We start from the raw sequence: 14,148 nt of genomic DNA on the forward strand, positions 1-14,148 counted from the left end.
CCCCCCACCAAGAAACATTTACAATTTAAGTGAATATAGAAGTATTTTATTGAACATTCAAACTTCATTAAGACATGTGCAATATGGCAAATTTTACTGGGTTTAACCCTAACTAAGACAATAGTATGATTGCTTGCTTGCTGGGGCTTAGCAACAGGGTCCAGATCACACTTACCACTAATTAAATACTTTATTGAATAAATACATATCAAACAAATGCATTTTAATGCTCTTATAAAAGTTTAGAGATTTTGAAAGGCCTTTCCAATTCAATCTGAAGTATAAGTACATACAATAAAGGAAGGTAGGCTAGTTTAACATAATTGGCTGATTTTATACAGCACTTATATCTTTTAGTCCATAAGTAAATTATTAAATGATAAAGAACATCTAATACAACCACTTCTATGGAACTAGGAAATAAATTTCTAATAAAGAAAAAATTTACAGACCCCATGACTTTCCACCCAACCCCAACAGTCTAACCCTAAAGTGGATAAAGCCAGTGGCTTTCCCCACAAGAGCTCACGACAAAAAGTCGCTTCGCTTATCAAAAATCTGTATTTCTGATCCGTTATGAGCATTGAGACAAGATTCAATATATCCCCAAAGAAAGAAGCACAATGCACGTTGTGAATCGCCTATTCAGCAACAGCGAGCACTGCATTCAAACCATCTCCTCCCCAGGGATTAAATGAGATCAGCCACATTCATGGGCATCTCCTCCACTGTAGTATTGTAGAATGTCTCAATGTCTCGCAGAATCCTCTTGTCCTCCTCAGTGACAAAATTTATAGCCACGCCTTTCCTGCCAAAACGACCACCTCGGCCAATTCTGCACAAAACAGAAAACACATTTATACACAAGTTAACTACTCAATTCGCTTTTTAAAATACTTAAAACGATCCATTCATTAACTGCTGATCTTTTATCTGCCAGCGGCCAGTTACGCCGTGTGTACACGACTAGCTGCTAACCATAGTCACATCTGGTTAAGAAAAACTAGCAGTTAGTGCCAACAGTACAGAAGAAGCGTCCATCCTATGGAGAGTAGCAGAGCAGAAAAGGTTACTCTTTTGGCTGCAAAATAAGATCTTTATTTAATGGTTGGTACTGTGGTATGAAGCCCTAGCTGCCTCCCTCCCCTCCATGAGGATTAAAGCCCCATACCACATGCATCCAATCCCGAGCACATGGCATATAAAAGGTAACTGTCTTCCAAAAAAGTTGACTGTTCCTGCATTAATCCAATTGTATCCAGTAACATGGAACAGCATGACTGCTGAATTAAAATTCAGTAAAACTGTTTCCAGTGGGAAAACTTAGTATTTTTGTAAAAATAAGCTCATTGTATAAACACAAGGCTGTCAAACACTATCAGTTAAAATTTAGTTACACCCACCATCAGTTCTACCTTCCTGCAACTGCACAATGCAGCACCTAATCATTATGAGCTAAACACACAAAATGGCTCACAAAACTTAGCAAATAATCATGACAAAAGAAATATATAAATACCGACTCGCTCTTTATTCAAACTGTGCCGCTTACGAATCCACGTCCTAAATTACGTCAACGCCGTTTCTGAGCACCATCTTGTGTCATCAACTGCTGCTATCGACTCCTGTATTTTTTTACATCAAGTAACAAAGCACAGTTTACTTAATTTAGGGACAGTCACTAAAGGCAGTAAACTAAACCTAGGGAAAAAAAACTCAATTGCTACCAGAAGACACACACCACAGAGGAAAGAATACCACTGTGAAAGGAGCCACCAAGAGCAAACAAGACACATACAACATGAACACAATTAGACTTCCAGGAATGAAGACAGTTTTGTACTACTAGTCTGCTGAAAGCGTTAAGGGCTAGTGACTGAGCAGCAGCAACTGAACATTAGCTGGGACCTACACATCCAGCTAACAACCCTGCTTTCAAGATGCTATGCCAGTAACTTCCAATAGTAACTTGTCATCACACCCTGCAACCTAGAAAAAAAACATAGTTCAGCAGCTGGTGGTTTCCCTAGATCTCAGCAATACATGGTTTAGCCACCGCTGAACACTTCATCCATCTAAGTTTTCCCACTGCTTTTTTTTTTATTGTCTGAAAGTTCTGCTCCTCCCTCATTTCAGGACCATATTTATGCAAGTCAGGGCTTTTTGTCAAGCCAAAGAGCTTACTTTCTGCTAGTTTTTGTTGTTGTTAGCAGTTACTGTATGGATAACACTCCTATCACCAAAAACGACTAACAGGAAAATAGGTCAAGTTCTGTGCTGATTTCTGTTGAGAACACGGCACTCGGTGTAATGAGCCAACTAGAGGGCAGAGCAAACTAACCTGTGAATGTAGTTTTCACGATTGGTCGGCAGGTCATAATTTATAACCAAAGAAACTTGCTGCACATCAATGCCACGAGCCTGGAAAGCAATACGGAATCTTTAACACGTCACAGACTCTTGATTACATTTCTCGTCTCCTGATTTTGTTGACTACTTTGTTAGTGATGAACTACAACTGTGTAGTCCATAGTGGAGCATAGTCTTTGCTCTTCCAAAAGGCTCCAGATAGTTCAGGCTACAAGAACCTTCACTGAGTTATGAAGCTTTTGGCACCAGATTAAAACAAGAGCATGCTCACCAAGAGACAATACTCACCAGCAAGTCAGTAGTGATCAAGACACGGCTTGATCCTGATCTGAACTCTCTCATGATAACATCCCGCTCCTTCTGGTCCATGTCACCATGCTGTGGAGTTAAGGAGTTAGAATTATTACAGTTCCAGTATTCCAGACTGAAATATCCTCTCGAAACAGAAGGATGTATGAAACCCAGCGTCCCTACCTGCTGTGGGAACGAAGCAGGTAGGGATAGAAGGAAACGTTTTTCTTTTAGCAGGGGGAACGATAATACAGCACCACACAGCTATATCATAACTTTTCCTGCTTTTACTCAAATGTAGCTCAGTAGGGATTGTTGTATGTACATGTCATTGCAGAAGTTATGTGTAAGTATCAGTTCTTACCAGAGCTGAGACTGTGAAGTCTCTGGCATGCATTTTCTCTGTAAGCCAGTCCACTTTTCTCCTTGTATTCAGGAAGATAACAGCCTGCGTAATGGTCAGCGTCTCATACAGATCACAGAGAGTATCCAGCTTCCACTCCTGAACAGAACAAAGTTATCAGGAATAAGAACTCTGAAGTCATGGTCAAATTAGGGCATGCCCTAACATGCATTTATAATTAAGATGACCAGAAAAACTGGAGGAATATCTAAGGTAAAGTTTCTGCATGAACTGTTGCACCAGATCTTAAGACACAGGACACTGGACATTAAGAAAGAGGTCCACCCTAGTCATTTTCAATCCAGTGCATCGTTTTTCTTCTTCTTGCGTGTACTCTACTAGCATTATTACAGAAACCAAAGCTGAGCCTCAGTTTCTGCAATTTTAGCACAGTGCTTTAACAAGAAGGTAGAAAAATACCAAGTTTCTTAACTCTTCTAACCAAAAGTACAGCTCATACCTACCTCTCTTTCAACATTAATGTAGAATTGCTTGATACCCTCCAGCGTCAGTTCTTCCTTCTTCACCAGAATACGAATGGGATCTCTCATGAACTTTTTGGTCACTTCCAACACATCCATTGGCATCGTAGCCGAGAGCAACACAACCTAGAAGACATTTTCTCCATGTCAGCATGTACAACAGACATTAGCTTCAGGTCCATCACCATCAGAACACTGAAGTCATCAACCTTTACATCAGTGACTATCATCACTGATTATCTTAAAACAGAGATCCTGACCTTCTGCAAGGCAGACAGGACAGCACACAACAGCTTTAATTTAGACAAGGACAGAAATTCAGTGTTTGTCAGCTACTTGTAACCAAGCCCGTAGCCATCATTTCAACCACACTTTTTTTTACCTGGATGTTTGTGCTCAATTTCTGGAAAATCTCATAAATTTGATCCTTAAATCCTCGGCTCAACATTTCATCAGCTTCATCCAGAACAAACATTTTGATCCATTTAGGTGCTATTAAAAAAAATAACATTTCATGAAGTTTCAAGAACACACTAAATACTATTGCTAATGTTACCCTCCCTTAGGACTGAGTAGTCCCATACTGTCTACAGTGACAGCAAATTCATTACTTCAGCTCTTTCCAGATGTGAAATTTACACTATTGACTTCTTATCAAGAATAAAGTTCAACTCATACTTACAAAGGTAGCGTCTGTTTAACATATCAAACACACGCCCTGGAGTTCCAACCACAATGTGTGGAGCTTCAGCCTGAAGCTTCTGCATTTCATTGCGAACATTTGTGCCACCAATACAAGCATGGCATGTTGCTCCCATATAGTCTCCAAGGGCCAGAATTACCTTTTGAATCTATAAGATAAAAGCCTTCCATTAGTAGCAGCTACTGCTAGCGTCAGTCCTTTATCACTGTTGCTTATGGACTATGGGCTAGACAAGGATTACACATTGCTAATGACTACAGAGAAGTCTTGCTACTGATTCTGCCCAACTGCTTGTTAAATATTTAAATTGGTCTTTAGGTCACCCTTACAAGGTGACAGGTTAGCTAGGTAAAAAGCAACTCTCTTCCTGGCTTAGTAGATGCATGGAAGGCCTGCAAAGCAAACTCAAATTTTGCACTGGGAATACGTGCACGTAAAGCACGTGCAGAAAGCTGCTACACAGTGTAGAAGTACACTGCTATGTGCCAGGCTTTGAAGTCACACCTCACAAATGTCTTCAGAGTAGAGACTGTACCACCAGATATTTTTGTTCTACTAGCTTTGGTTTTTCAATAATTCTTGCCTGTCTGATCTAGTTTTAGATTTATCTTCAAGAATCTTCACTTTAATACTGGCATCTCAGTATATTCTAGTTGAAAAAGATGAAGTTATATACGATGTTTTCTCCTCCGAGTTCTGCTCTCAACATTTTACCTTAAAAGCCAGCATTACTGAATTATATTAGTGTTAAGTATCCTGCAAGCTTTGTTCAGGCACTTCCACTTACTAAAACAGAACACCAAGCCTTGAGGGTGAAGTAAGCATGCAATGTAACATTAAGTCAAGACATCATGGATTACAAGAACAATGAAGTGACTACACACGCACTGCAGTTTTCACGTTGCACAACTGCATGCAAGTTCAAATAGCTTCTGAAGTCTTAAGTTTCCACTCAGAACACTGTACTTGAGTAACATTTATTTTTTGGAGATGCTCCCTCAGAACTACACGCAGCATAGGAGCTGGTTCCTGCAACTCTGCCCCAGCATACCCTCCACATGCATTGCAACTCCACTTTTCAAGCAGGCAGAGAACTTGTGGGACAGAAGCCAGTTTAGTTTCCCCATTACTCAACATAAAAAGGGTTCTGAATGGATAGTGGTTACAGCCCCCTTAAGAAGTCTGTTTATTGTCTCACAGTTGTGAAACCTGAAACCTATGCAACACACAAATAGCTTTTGTTTTTTTAGCTACACTATCAATACCTGTTGAGCCAGTTCTCTGGTAGGGGCCAATACTAGTGCTTGGGTCTCCTTGAGATCAATCTCCAACTGCTGCAGGATGGAAATAGCAAATGTGGCTGTCTTGCCAGTACCTGACTGAGCTTGAGCAATCACATCATACCCTAAAAAAAGTAGGATACACATTTACTGTTCCCACATAGGCCATTCATATTTTGTTTTATTGAATTCCTTTTGAAATAAGTGATCAGCATTAAAGAGTTCTCTCCATTTCAGGTCAGCCCCGAAAGATGGTGTACCATCATATCACTTGTTCAATAAAGATTAAAAACAGGCATCAAAACACGAATAAAACTATTAGCATATGCCTTTTATAATATTTTCCTTATTATCTGGTATTAGCAATAGCACATGAAATCACTTGCATACCTTTGATACATGGAATAATAGCTCTCTGCTGAATAGCTGAAGGCTTTTCAAAACCATAAGCATAAATGCCCCTTAGAAGGGATTCTTTTAAATTCATATCATCAAAATTGTCAACAATCTCATTCCAATTGCTCTGCAATGAAGAAAAAAATACATTATTGCATTCGCCATTCCTCTGCATCAGTACTCAAGTCCTTACACGAGGTCACGTGCTCACCTCAATGACACCATCGGGCTCCATTCCCTCGGGGCCGCCATGGTCTCTGCCAGCAAAGAGAACGAGCAGTTAGTTAGCACAACATGCGGAAGGGAGCTGACCCCCCTCGGCTGCCAAGGGCTGCGTCTGCCCGCTGGAACCCGTGACAAATCATTCCAGCAGGTGCTCTGATGCTCTGCCAACCGAATAAGCCTCCTGCTCTGCCCACCGCCCGTAATCCGCAGCCCACCTCCCCGCAGCCCGTAACGTGATACGGGACGATCCGAGCCTTCACACCCCGCCGCGTTTCAGGCAGGGAACAAGGAGGCGAAGCCCGCCCGCCCCGCAGCGCCCCCCCTCCCGAGGCAGCCGCGCGGGGAGGCGGCGGGGAAATGGCGGCGCCGCAGCGCCGGGCGGGAGGGGGGGCGCTGCGGTTCCCCCCCCCCGCCGCCCGCGTCACCAAGTCTCGCGAGAGCTCCACCCCTGGGGTTGCGCAAAGCAGGCGGAGGAAGGCGCCGGGCGAGCGCCCAGAGGGCCGCACCCCCCCCATCGTTCGTCTTCCTCCTCCCTCAGGGAAAAAATGGTCTCGCCCGCCGCAGGGCCCTTACGGCTGGGGCGAACCAACGGCAGAACCACGGGAGGGGTGGCGTTTATTAATGAAAAAAAAAAGGGGGGAAAAAACATAACAAAGCGCTCCTCTGTTTTAATTATAAGGCAGCGCTGTTAAGCTAAGGAAAATAAAAATAGCCCTTTTTCGGGATGTGTGGTTGCTAAGGAAACCTACAGCGAGAACGCGAACCCTGAGGAAAAGAACTAGATCCCTCTTCAAGTCAGGAGGAGGCGGGATAGAAGCGTCTAGAAGCTGGGGGGGGGGGGGCAGGGCACCAGGCGCCGTCTCACCGCAGAGCGGCCCGCAGAGCGCTCGTTGGAGCGCCCCCCTCAACAATCCCCTGCTTTTCTTCTCCCCTGCGCCTCCGCTCAGGCTACGGAGCCTCCTGACGGAAATAATAAAAGGCTCGGGGCCTCTGCGCGCCGCGCCATACCTGCTATAGTCCGCGGAGCCGCCTGACATGTTCCGATCACGAGCGCTGTCCTCAACTGAAAAGGCAAAGCTTCCGCGGAGGCCGCTTTATATATCCGCCCCGCGGCCGGACTCGTTGCGCTTCGCTCTGCGCATGGATATACACCTCACGCCACCGCCAAAACCCCACAAATCCCCCCGAAACTGAGGCCCCTTCCCTAGCGACCCCCTGAACACGCTTCTTAAGGTTCTCCGAGAGGGTCCTTGAGCCCCACGGGTCCGCGAAGCCAGCGGAGCCTGGGACTACTTTTTCTCCCCCTCTCCTCAGAGCGCGGCAGGATATTGCAGCACTGGTGCAGTGACAGCGCCGCACTCCTTCCTCCCGCTCCGCCTCCCCCCCCCTTTGGCACGGGGTTTCCCAGCCCGGCCCCTGCTGCTGCGGCGCGGGGGGAGGGGGGCGCGGAGCCGGGGTGAGGGGCGGCGAGCGGGGCCGGTGCGGCTCCTCACCGCGGCGGTGTTATTTCTAAATAAAGAACATAATAATAACCACCGTGTCGTTTTTCTGTAAAGCTGTGCTGCGTGGAAATGGGGGTGATGGGGGGTGGGGGGGGCTTCCTTGGGCTCTCCCCCGTGCGCCCCACACGCAGAAGCGACCCCACCGCCCACCTCGCTGTGCCAGGCGAGCCCAAAATTTTCCCTTTTTGCCCGCTGAGGGGTGGTGGTGGGAGTGGGGTGGGGTGGGGGGTTCCCCGCAGGATGGGGGCAGCGCCGAGGGGAGCGGGAGCTGCGGCGGGAAGGGCCGTGAGGTGAGGAAGGCAAAATGGTGGCAGCGAGGTAACGTGAGGCGGGGCGGCGGGGCCTCCTCTGCCGGGTTTTGAGGCGGTAAATCCATCCCGGGGTGTTAAAAATGGATGTTTTTTTAAGGGGATGAAGGCTTGTTCGGCGAGTGTTTGTGGGGATTGAGCTGGATGGGTCCCCGGGGCGCTGCTCGAAATGCGGCGCAGTGGCCCACAGCCATTCCCCCCATAGCGATGCGCCTGAAAAACTTGTCAAGAGTTGGAGGTCAGCGCAGCCCAAAGGAAAGCAGCGAGGAAAATGTTCCTCTGCCAACTGGTTCGATGGAATCAGGGATCCTGCCCATTGCTTTCATACTGTTTTAGAGGAAAAAAAAAGGTTTCAATACACTTCCAAGGTTCTGCGGTAGTATGTTCATCGATATTTCTAATGTCGGCAAATAAAGTAAGTTGTAAGCAATAATTTATACCAACTGTAATGGGTTTTACATGAGTCACTTCTAGAATTTGTTTCCATAGTGATTATATATGAACAAATGGAGTCGGCGCTTGAAAAACTCGACCCCTTTACTTGCCTAGAACATTGTAAATTGTCTAGAAATGTCTAGAATATCTGTAAAGATAATCTCCAAGAGACTAAATTACCTTAGCTCTTCCTATGGTAGCATCAGCTGGGGCAACATCATCTGTAAAAATAACAACGCATTGCCGATATCCAAGCTAAATTATGTAAACACAGCTTCTCTGTTGACCCACCGTAAAAATCTCAAGTTTTGCCCCCCCATGCTGGACGGAAAGGATTGAGGATATTGCTTGTTTTTGCAATTTAGGTAGCCCCGCGACAGTGACTGGAGGCCTTCCTGAATGATAGCAGTTTGCCTGGCCCCATAAACATCTGGCTGTAAAAGCACCAGGATGGGCTGCAGAAAGGACCCGAACAACTTGGGGCTAGCACAGTTAAATTTCCCATTAAAAATGACTTTCAGTTTACTCTGAAGAACTAAAACTACTGAGTATTTTTATTAAGAACTTGGAGCAGTTATTAAAAAACCCGTAGAATGTAGATACTTTAAAATATTTTATTAGGCCTTACTTTCTTCGCAAAACTGAATGAAAAGATTTATTGGCGTCTGGGAAACTCAGGAAGGTAATCCATCATTTTCTACAGATTTTAAATGCCTTTTAAATAAACATTTAAGCCATCATCTCAGATACCTGATTTATCTTTTCCTGTAGACGAATTAGCATCAGGTTACTTCAGATTACTTACGTATTCAAACCACTTTGAACATTCTGTTTTGACAGAAGTTAATTTTAAAATAACAAGGTTTTCACAGCTTTCTTTAAGGACAATTATGGAAAATTAAGGATAAACTCTGAATTTGCTACAAGTCTTGTTTTATTCCACTTGACATCAGGTGTGGTCTCCAAACTTCATCCCATTCAAAAATAAAGTTAAGAAAATGGTTTTTGACCATTAACTTCAATCAAGGGACAAATTTTTAAATTGTTTTTGTTATTTAATATCTATGGTAACAGCATCTGGGAGTCTCTCAATCCGCTGCCAAGATTTCTTTATTCAGACATTAGTTGAGTATGGAGCCAAACAACATACATGCCCTGCAGAGCTCATGATCAGTGTTCTTTATAGAGGAACTTGAAACTTCCATGTTCCTGAGGAACTATTCATATGTGATTTACTTGATATTTAATATAATAAGATTCTGAGCGCATTGGTATCTGTTGTCACGTGGTTGTGGCAGAGTTTGGCAGAATTTGAGAAATGTGATTTGTGGGCCATATTTACTCTTGTTGTTCTTCATTTTTATCCACTGCTGTAGAATCAGATAGCCAGCCCAGTCAGTAACCTCTTGTGAGATACTATTTGCTTTAAGCATAGTAACAAAACATCAGTTCTTGTGTTAAAGAAATTCATATGAATGTTCAACATCAATAGGTATGGAGAAAGGAATCCAGTGTTTACTCCAGTGAAAATCATTGACTCATTTCACCAAATGAAAAGAGGAAGGACTTCTGTTTCATTAACTTCAGATAAGCAAAGTGTTGGAGGCGCTGAACCAGTCCTCTTTCTGTGAAACACTACAGCAAAAATCCAGGATTGTCATCCACGACGAAGATGTAACAGACCTGGTATAACTGTACCAAAGGAAAATTTTTGGACATGGTATACTCTTAAAGGCTGTGTTCCTGAATACACTGTTTGAGAAATACCTCTTTGATTATAGTAGGTCAAACAGCCAATTTGCTTGTGATCTCATATCTAGTTTTTGTATTTTTAGCCTGGTGGTAGCCATGCTCTGCCTGGGTTCTGACCATGAAGCATCATAAATGTTTCCAAAGGTCAGATTTTGTCACTGACAAAATCTTGGATTGACGCTGGGATTTGTTGTATCCCTTGGCTATAAATCTTATTAACCTTTCTAGAGCAGTCTCAACTGAAAGCTTGCTCCTCAAGGACCAGGTTCATGTTATCATCAGGCAGAAGTGATACCAAAAAGATACTAAGTAATAGTTTAGTCTGTGCTACTATTATTAGGACCCATGGCCTCATTTGTGTGCACGCTATATGCTTCAGTAGAAGACAAAAGACAATCTTGGTGAATCATGAGATCTTTGGTGGGAATGAGCATAATAATTATGCATTTATTAATATGGGGTAACAGATGGACTAGCTGGTTTAGCAGCTGGGTTTCCAGTCATTATTCACGCAGATTGAAGTAAAGAATGATGTATCTAAAGACAGCAGTAGGAGTCGACACCTCCTGAAACTGAGCTCTAGTTGAGCAGTCCCTGCTCGTCAGTGTTCTGGCAAAGACAGTGTCGCAGTTTGCATTAGGAAATTTCAGAAACCTCCTTTTAGAAATCTCATACCATGATCTGAGCATACCGTGAAGCTGTCGCGCACTTCACGGGAAACATGGAAGATCCCAAGTTCCTCTCCTGCATTGCACTCTAGTCTTTGCTGGAGTTCATACCATATATTACGTGATTCCCACAACTAGCGGGGCAGAGAAAGTGATTGTAGACAGAGTTTATTCAGTGTAGGCCATGCTGAGGATCAAGATGACTTGTTAGGGTGTTGTTAGCAAGAAGTAATGTTTTTCAATTCATCATTCCCAAAGGATCCTGCCTAAACAAAAGCATGCTTCCTCGGATGTAGGAGTGGATAGCAAAGATTCTGGAAAGTCTCCAGCGGAGAAAGAAGGTTTGAATTCCAGGAGACCTGTGCTTGTTATTTAACTGCAGTCACAGGGCTTCATTAATGCTAACTCGCACTTTTTTTTGGTCATTCCACTGAAATTACAATCTGAACAAATTAAGTAACAGCGGTTTATAAAATGCAGTGTTTTTAATGCTCTGCGAAAGGCATGATTTGTATTCTTTAGTGTCTTGGGGTAATTTGAAATCCACATTATGGTGATTTTAGCACGTTAGGCTGCTAGGTTTGCTTTGTCATCCTTTTAAAAAGTCATTTTACAACTTTGTTCTGTTCTGACGGATATTTCTATTCTTTGTAACTGTAATCAGACTTTTGTTGTGAAATCTCCAAGATGCCCATGCCGAGTGAATTGAAAGTACTTCCAGACACGGAATTTTCTCTCCTAGTCAAAGCTTTCGGCCATTAAGGAACACTGTCAAAAATGCTTAACTGAATTAGGAGCCAAGCACTACGGAAAGCCAGTGGGATTTAGGCAGCTTTAGTCCATTTATTTGTCCCACCCAGAGGACACTGGGTGGCCAGGACCTTTTGCTGACCAGCTGACTCACTTGTCTGCAACGTGCGCACGGTGGTTTGCGGCTTGTGCTCCCTAATTGCTTCGAGCACAAGTCTCCAAGGGGTGTTCCTGCTTCAGATTTGCATGGTTTGTTTCTTAGCCTAAGTCCTCTCCTTCCCAGTAATGTTACTGAGTATTCCCAGCTCAAATACTTAAAACAGAAAAATAGATTTTTCTATGATTCTCTCAGTCTTTCAGGCCTCTGCATGCTGTGAAACGCGATGTTCATAGTTCCAGGTCTTGAATTCTCTCCTTGATCGAGTGACTGCATTATTCCTTACTGTTGTTAAGGCTTGTAGTCGTGCCCAGGACGTGGCATCAGCTTAGCTCTGTTCTCTGTTATGTAGAGGACTCCCAGGGTGACCACAGGCTTGTCATTCTAGCAATAAAATTGAACAGGTAATGTTTATTAGGGACTTCCCGTTGACTTTTATTGGAACGAGAAGTTTGCACTTCATTTTTTTCCTCTGTAAGGTGTGGTAATAGTATTTGCCTCAGAGGTTACATATGGGCAAACGTTTGAGAAATGTGGAGATAGGTAACGGGAAGAGGCTTACAGTCTTTGATAGAAGCTGCGTGCATTTTTTCGGGGTAAAGTTTGTTCTTTCTCCTGCAAAAGCAAAGAAAGCTGGACAGATTAACAGGTGGCAGCTGCTGATAACATCCTGGCAGAGTCCTGTGGTAACGTTTGTTTTTTAAGGCTATTGGAAGATGTCTGCACTACCATGAAATAGTGCATCTCATATACTTCTGCGAGACAGTCTGCAAAGAGCATTGTTTTCATTTCTGAGAAAAAGGTGAATTTAACAATATATGTTTTTATAAAGAAACATTTTTTCATTCTAATATTGGTAAACCATCCATGTAAATTATTTATTCTCATGGTTCAATTTGGAATCCACTGATGATGCTTGAGATTTATAATCTCTGAGCTGATTTCTGTCATTTCATTTTTGAAACACCCACTATACTCTGTATTTAATTCTGAGTACCTTTCCTCATCGATTTAAAACCCAACACAAAACAGAGTGCTTTTTATATTCTTACAAGGAGGAACTAACGCATGCAAGCTAAGAGAAAAACTCCAAAATGCCCAAGCAGTTCTTTGATTTTACAGGGCTGTATTCACAGGATCAGACTTTGTCGTAAAACAAAAATCCCTTATGTGCGTTGCAGGTATGCCTACCTTGATAGATGTCCGCGTGCTCTGTGCCCTGTTTAATGAAGTCGTCAGATGACTCTCTTTCCCCATCCTGATTTCTGCCTTGAAACATCAGGCACGCTGCTCTTCAGAAGGATTGCACGGTGCTGCAAGTTACGAGGGCCCATCTCAGATCCGTGACAGCAAAATGGCTAGGGTTTGAGCTGATACAGCACTGCAAAGAAAGCTGTGCAGTGTGCTGCGAGCATCTTACAGGCTTTTGTTGTCAGAATATTTAAAATGTGTACATCTTTGAACAGCAAGAGCAAGATATCACAGAAATCACTTCATTATTATTTAAACAGAAGCCCTTTCTGTTCATATCCAGCCCTGTATGTCTGCTGAAGTCTCTGTCTCCTTCTGTAGCAGAGCATTTTAACCTCCAAAACGGAGTATTTTGCAGTCTGTAGAGCTTGTTACAACATGTAAGCGTTAACAACAAAGATAAATAGTCTGTCGTTAATAAAATGAGCTATGTAGTTAGAGGTAGGGCCTCAAGGCAAACCTTAATTTCTTCAAACTGATAGTTTTCTACAGAGCTTTAATGTTTTTTTAAGGAAATGGAACCTGTGCATTTCTGCAGGTAACTGTAGCTCAGATTCCCTGAGCTTTATTTCTGTCAGCAGTACTGGCTTAATATGAAATTGTAGATGAGTAGTTTCAGCTTTGTGCCCGTATTTCATCTGCCTGTAAAATGGGAATTATAATCTCCTGTTTTAGAAGTATCCCTTAGATTGTAAACTGTTTAAGGCTGAGGCTGATTGCTCTGTGTGCTGTGCTTCAGCCCTGCAGAGCAGTCATTCTGGGTGGGGAGCTGAGGTTCCACCTGGCTGAAAGTTTTAAAAATAAGTTAAACATTGATATTTGTTTATTCAGTTTTGTTTTGTTAGTCCTTCTGAGATTTTTTTGGATGACAAATGTAAATATTCCAAGGTCTTTAACAATATTACAGATGCATGCTGTTACCATAACTGCATCTGAAACGTGCGCCTAGGTTGCCAAGGGGGCTGCTACGGAACTAGCCAGTAACTTTTCCACTCTGTTCTTTGCGGTTTCTTTTTAGGGCTGTGAAACATCCGTAGGCCAGTCCTTAGTTCCAATTGTTTGTGCTGTAACCCATCCCGGAATGCTATAACATTTTATGTTGTGTGCTGATTGACTACCACCAGATACAGCAAAAATCAACATGTAAGGTGCAATTCATTCTTTTATTTTCAGGT

At 43.1% G+C, this 14,148-nt stretch overlaps 1 protein-coding gene across 5 annotated transcripts; it reads right to left on the reverse strand.

The window, feature by feature from the left end:
* Positions 1–24: 24 nt before the first annotated feature.
* Positions 25–7,533, reverse strand: EIF4A2 (eukaryotic translation initiation factor 4A2). 5 transcript variants are annotated; one of them, XR_013955009.1, is made up of 12 exons: positions 7,159–7,532; positions 6,137–6,182; positions 5,920–6,052; positions 5,515–5,654; positions 4,229–4,397; positions 3,929–4,038; positions 3,529–3,672; positions 3,026–3,163; positions 2,659–2,748; positions 2,342–2,421; positions 1,524–1,625; positions 677–835 (listed from the first exon to the last, which is right to left on the reverse strand). XR_013955009.1 is itself a non-coding variant. In XM_080604606.1 (11 exons), exons 1-11 carry the CDS (start codon positions 7,185–7,187, stop codon positions 691–693), a joined length of 1,224 nt encoding a protein of 407 aa, XP_080460732.1. In that variant the 5' UTR covers positions 7,188–7,533; the 3' UTR covers positions 25–690. The 5 variants fall into 5 exon arrangements, 3 of the variants coding, with proteins under 3 accessions (XP_080460732.1, XP_080460733.1, XP_080460734.1); XR_013955010.1 differs by having other exon boundaries at positions 1,520–1,625; XM_080604606.1 differs by lacking the exon at positions 1,524–1,625 and having other exon boundaries at positions 25–835; positions 7,159–7,533.
* Between the last annotated feature and the right edge of the window lie 6,615 nt (positions 7,534–14,148).

This window comes from Anser brachyrhynchus (genome assembly GCF_964034855.1).
Source record: "Anser brachyrhynchus genome assembly, chromosome: 9".
Classification (NCBI taxonomy): domain Eukaryota; kingdom Metazoa; phylum Chordata; class Aves; order Anseriformes; family Anatidae; genus Anser; species Anser brachyrhynchus.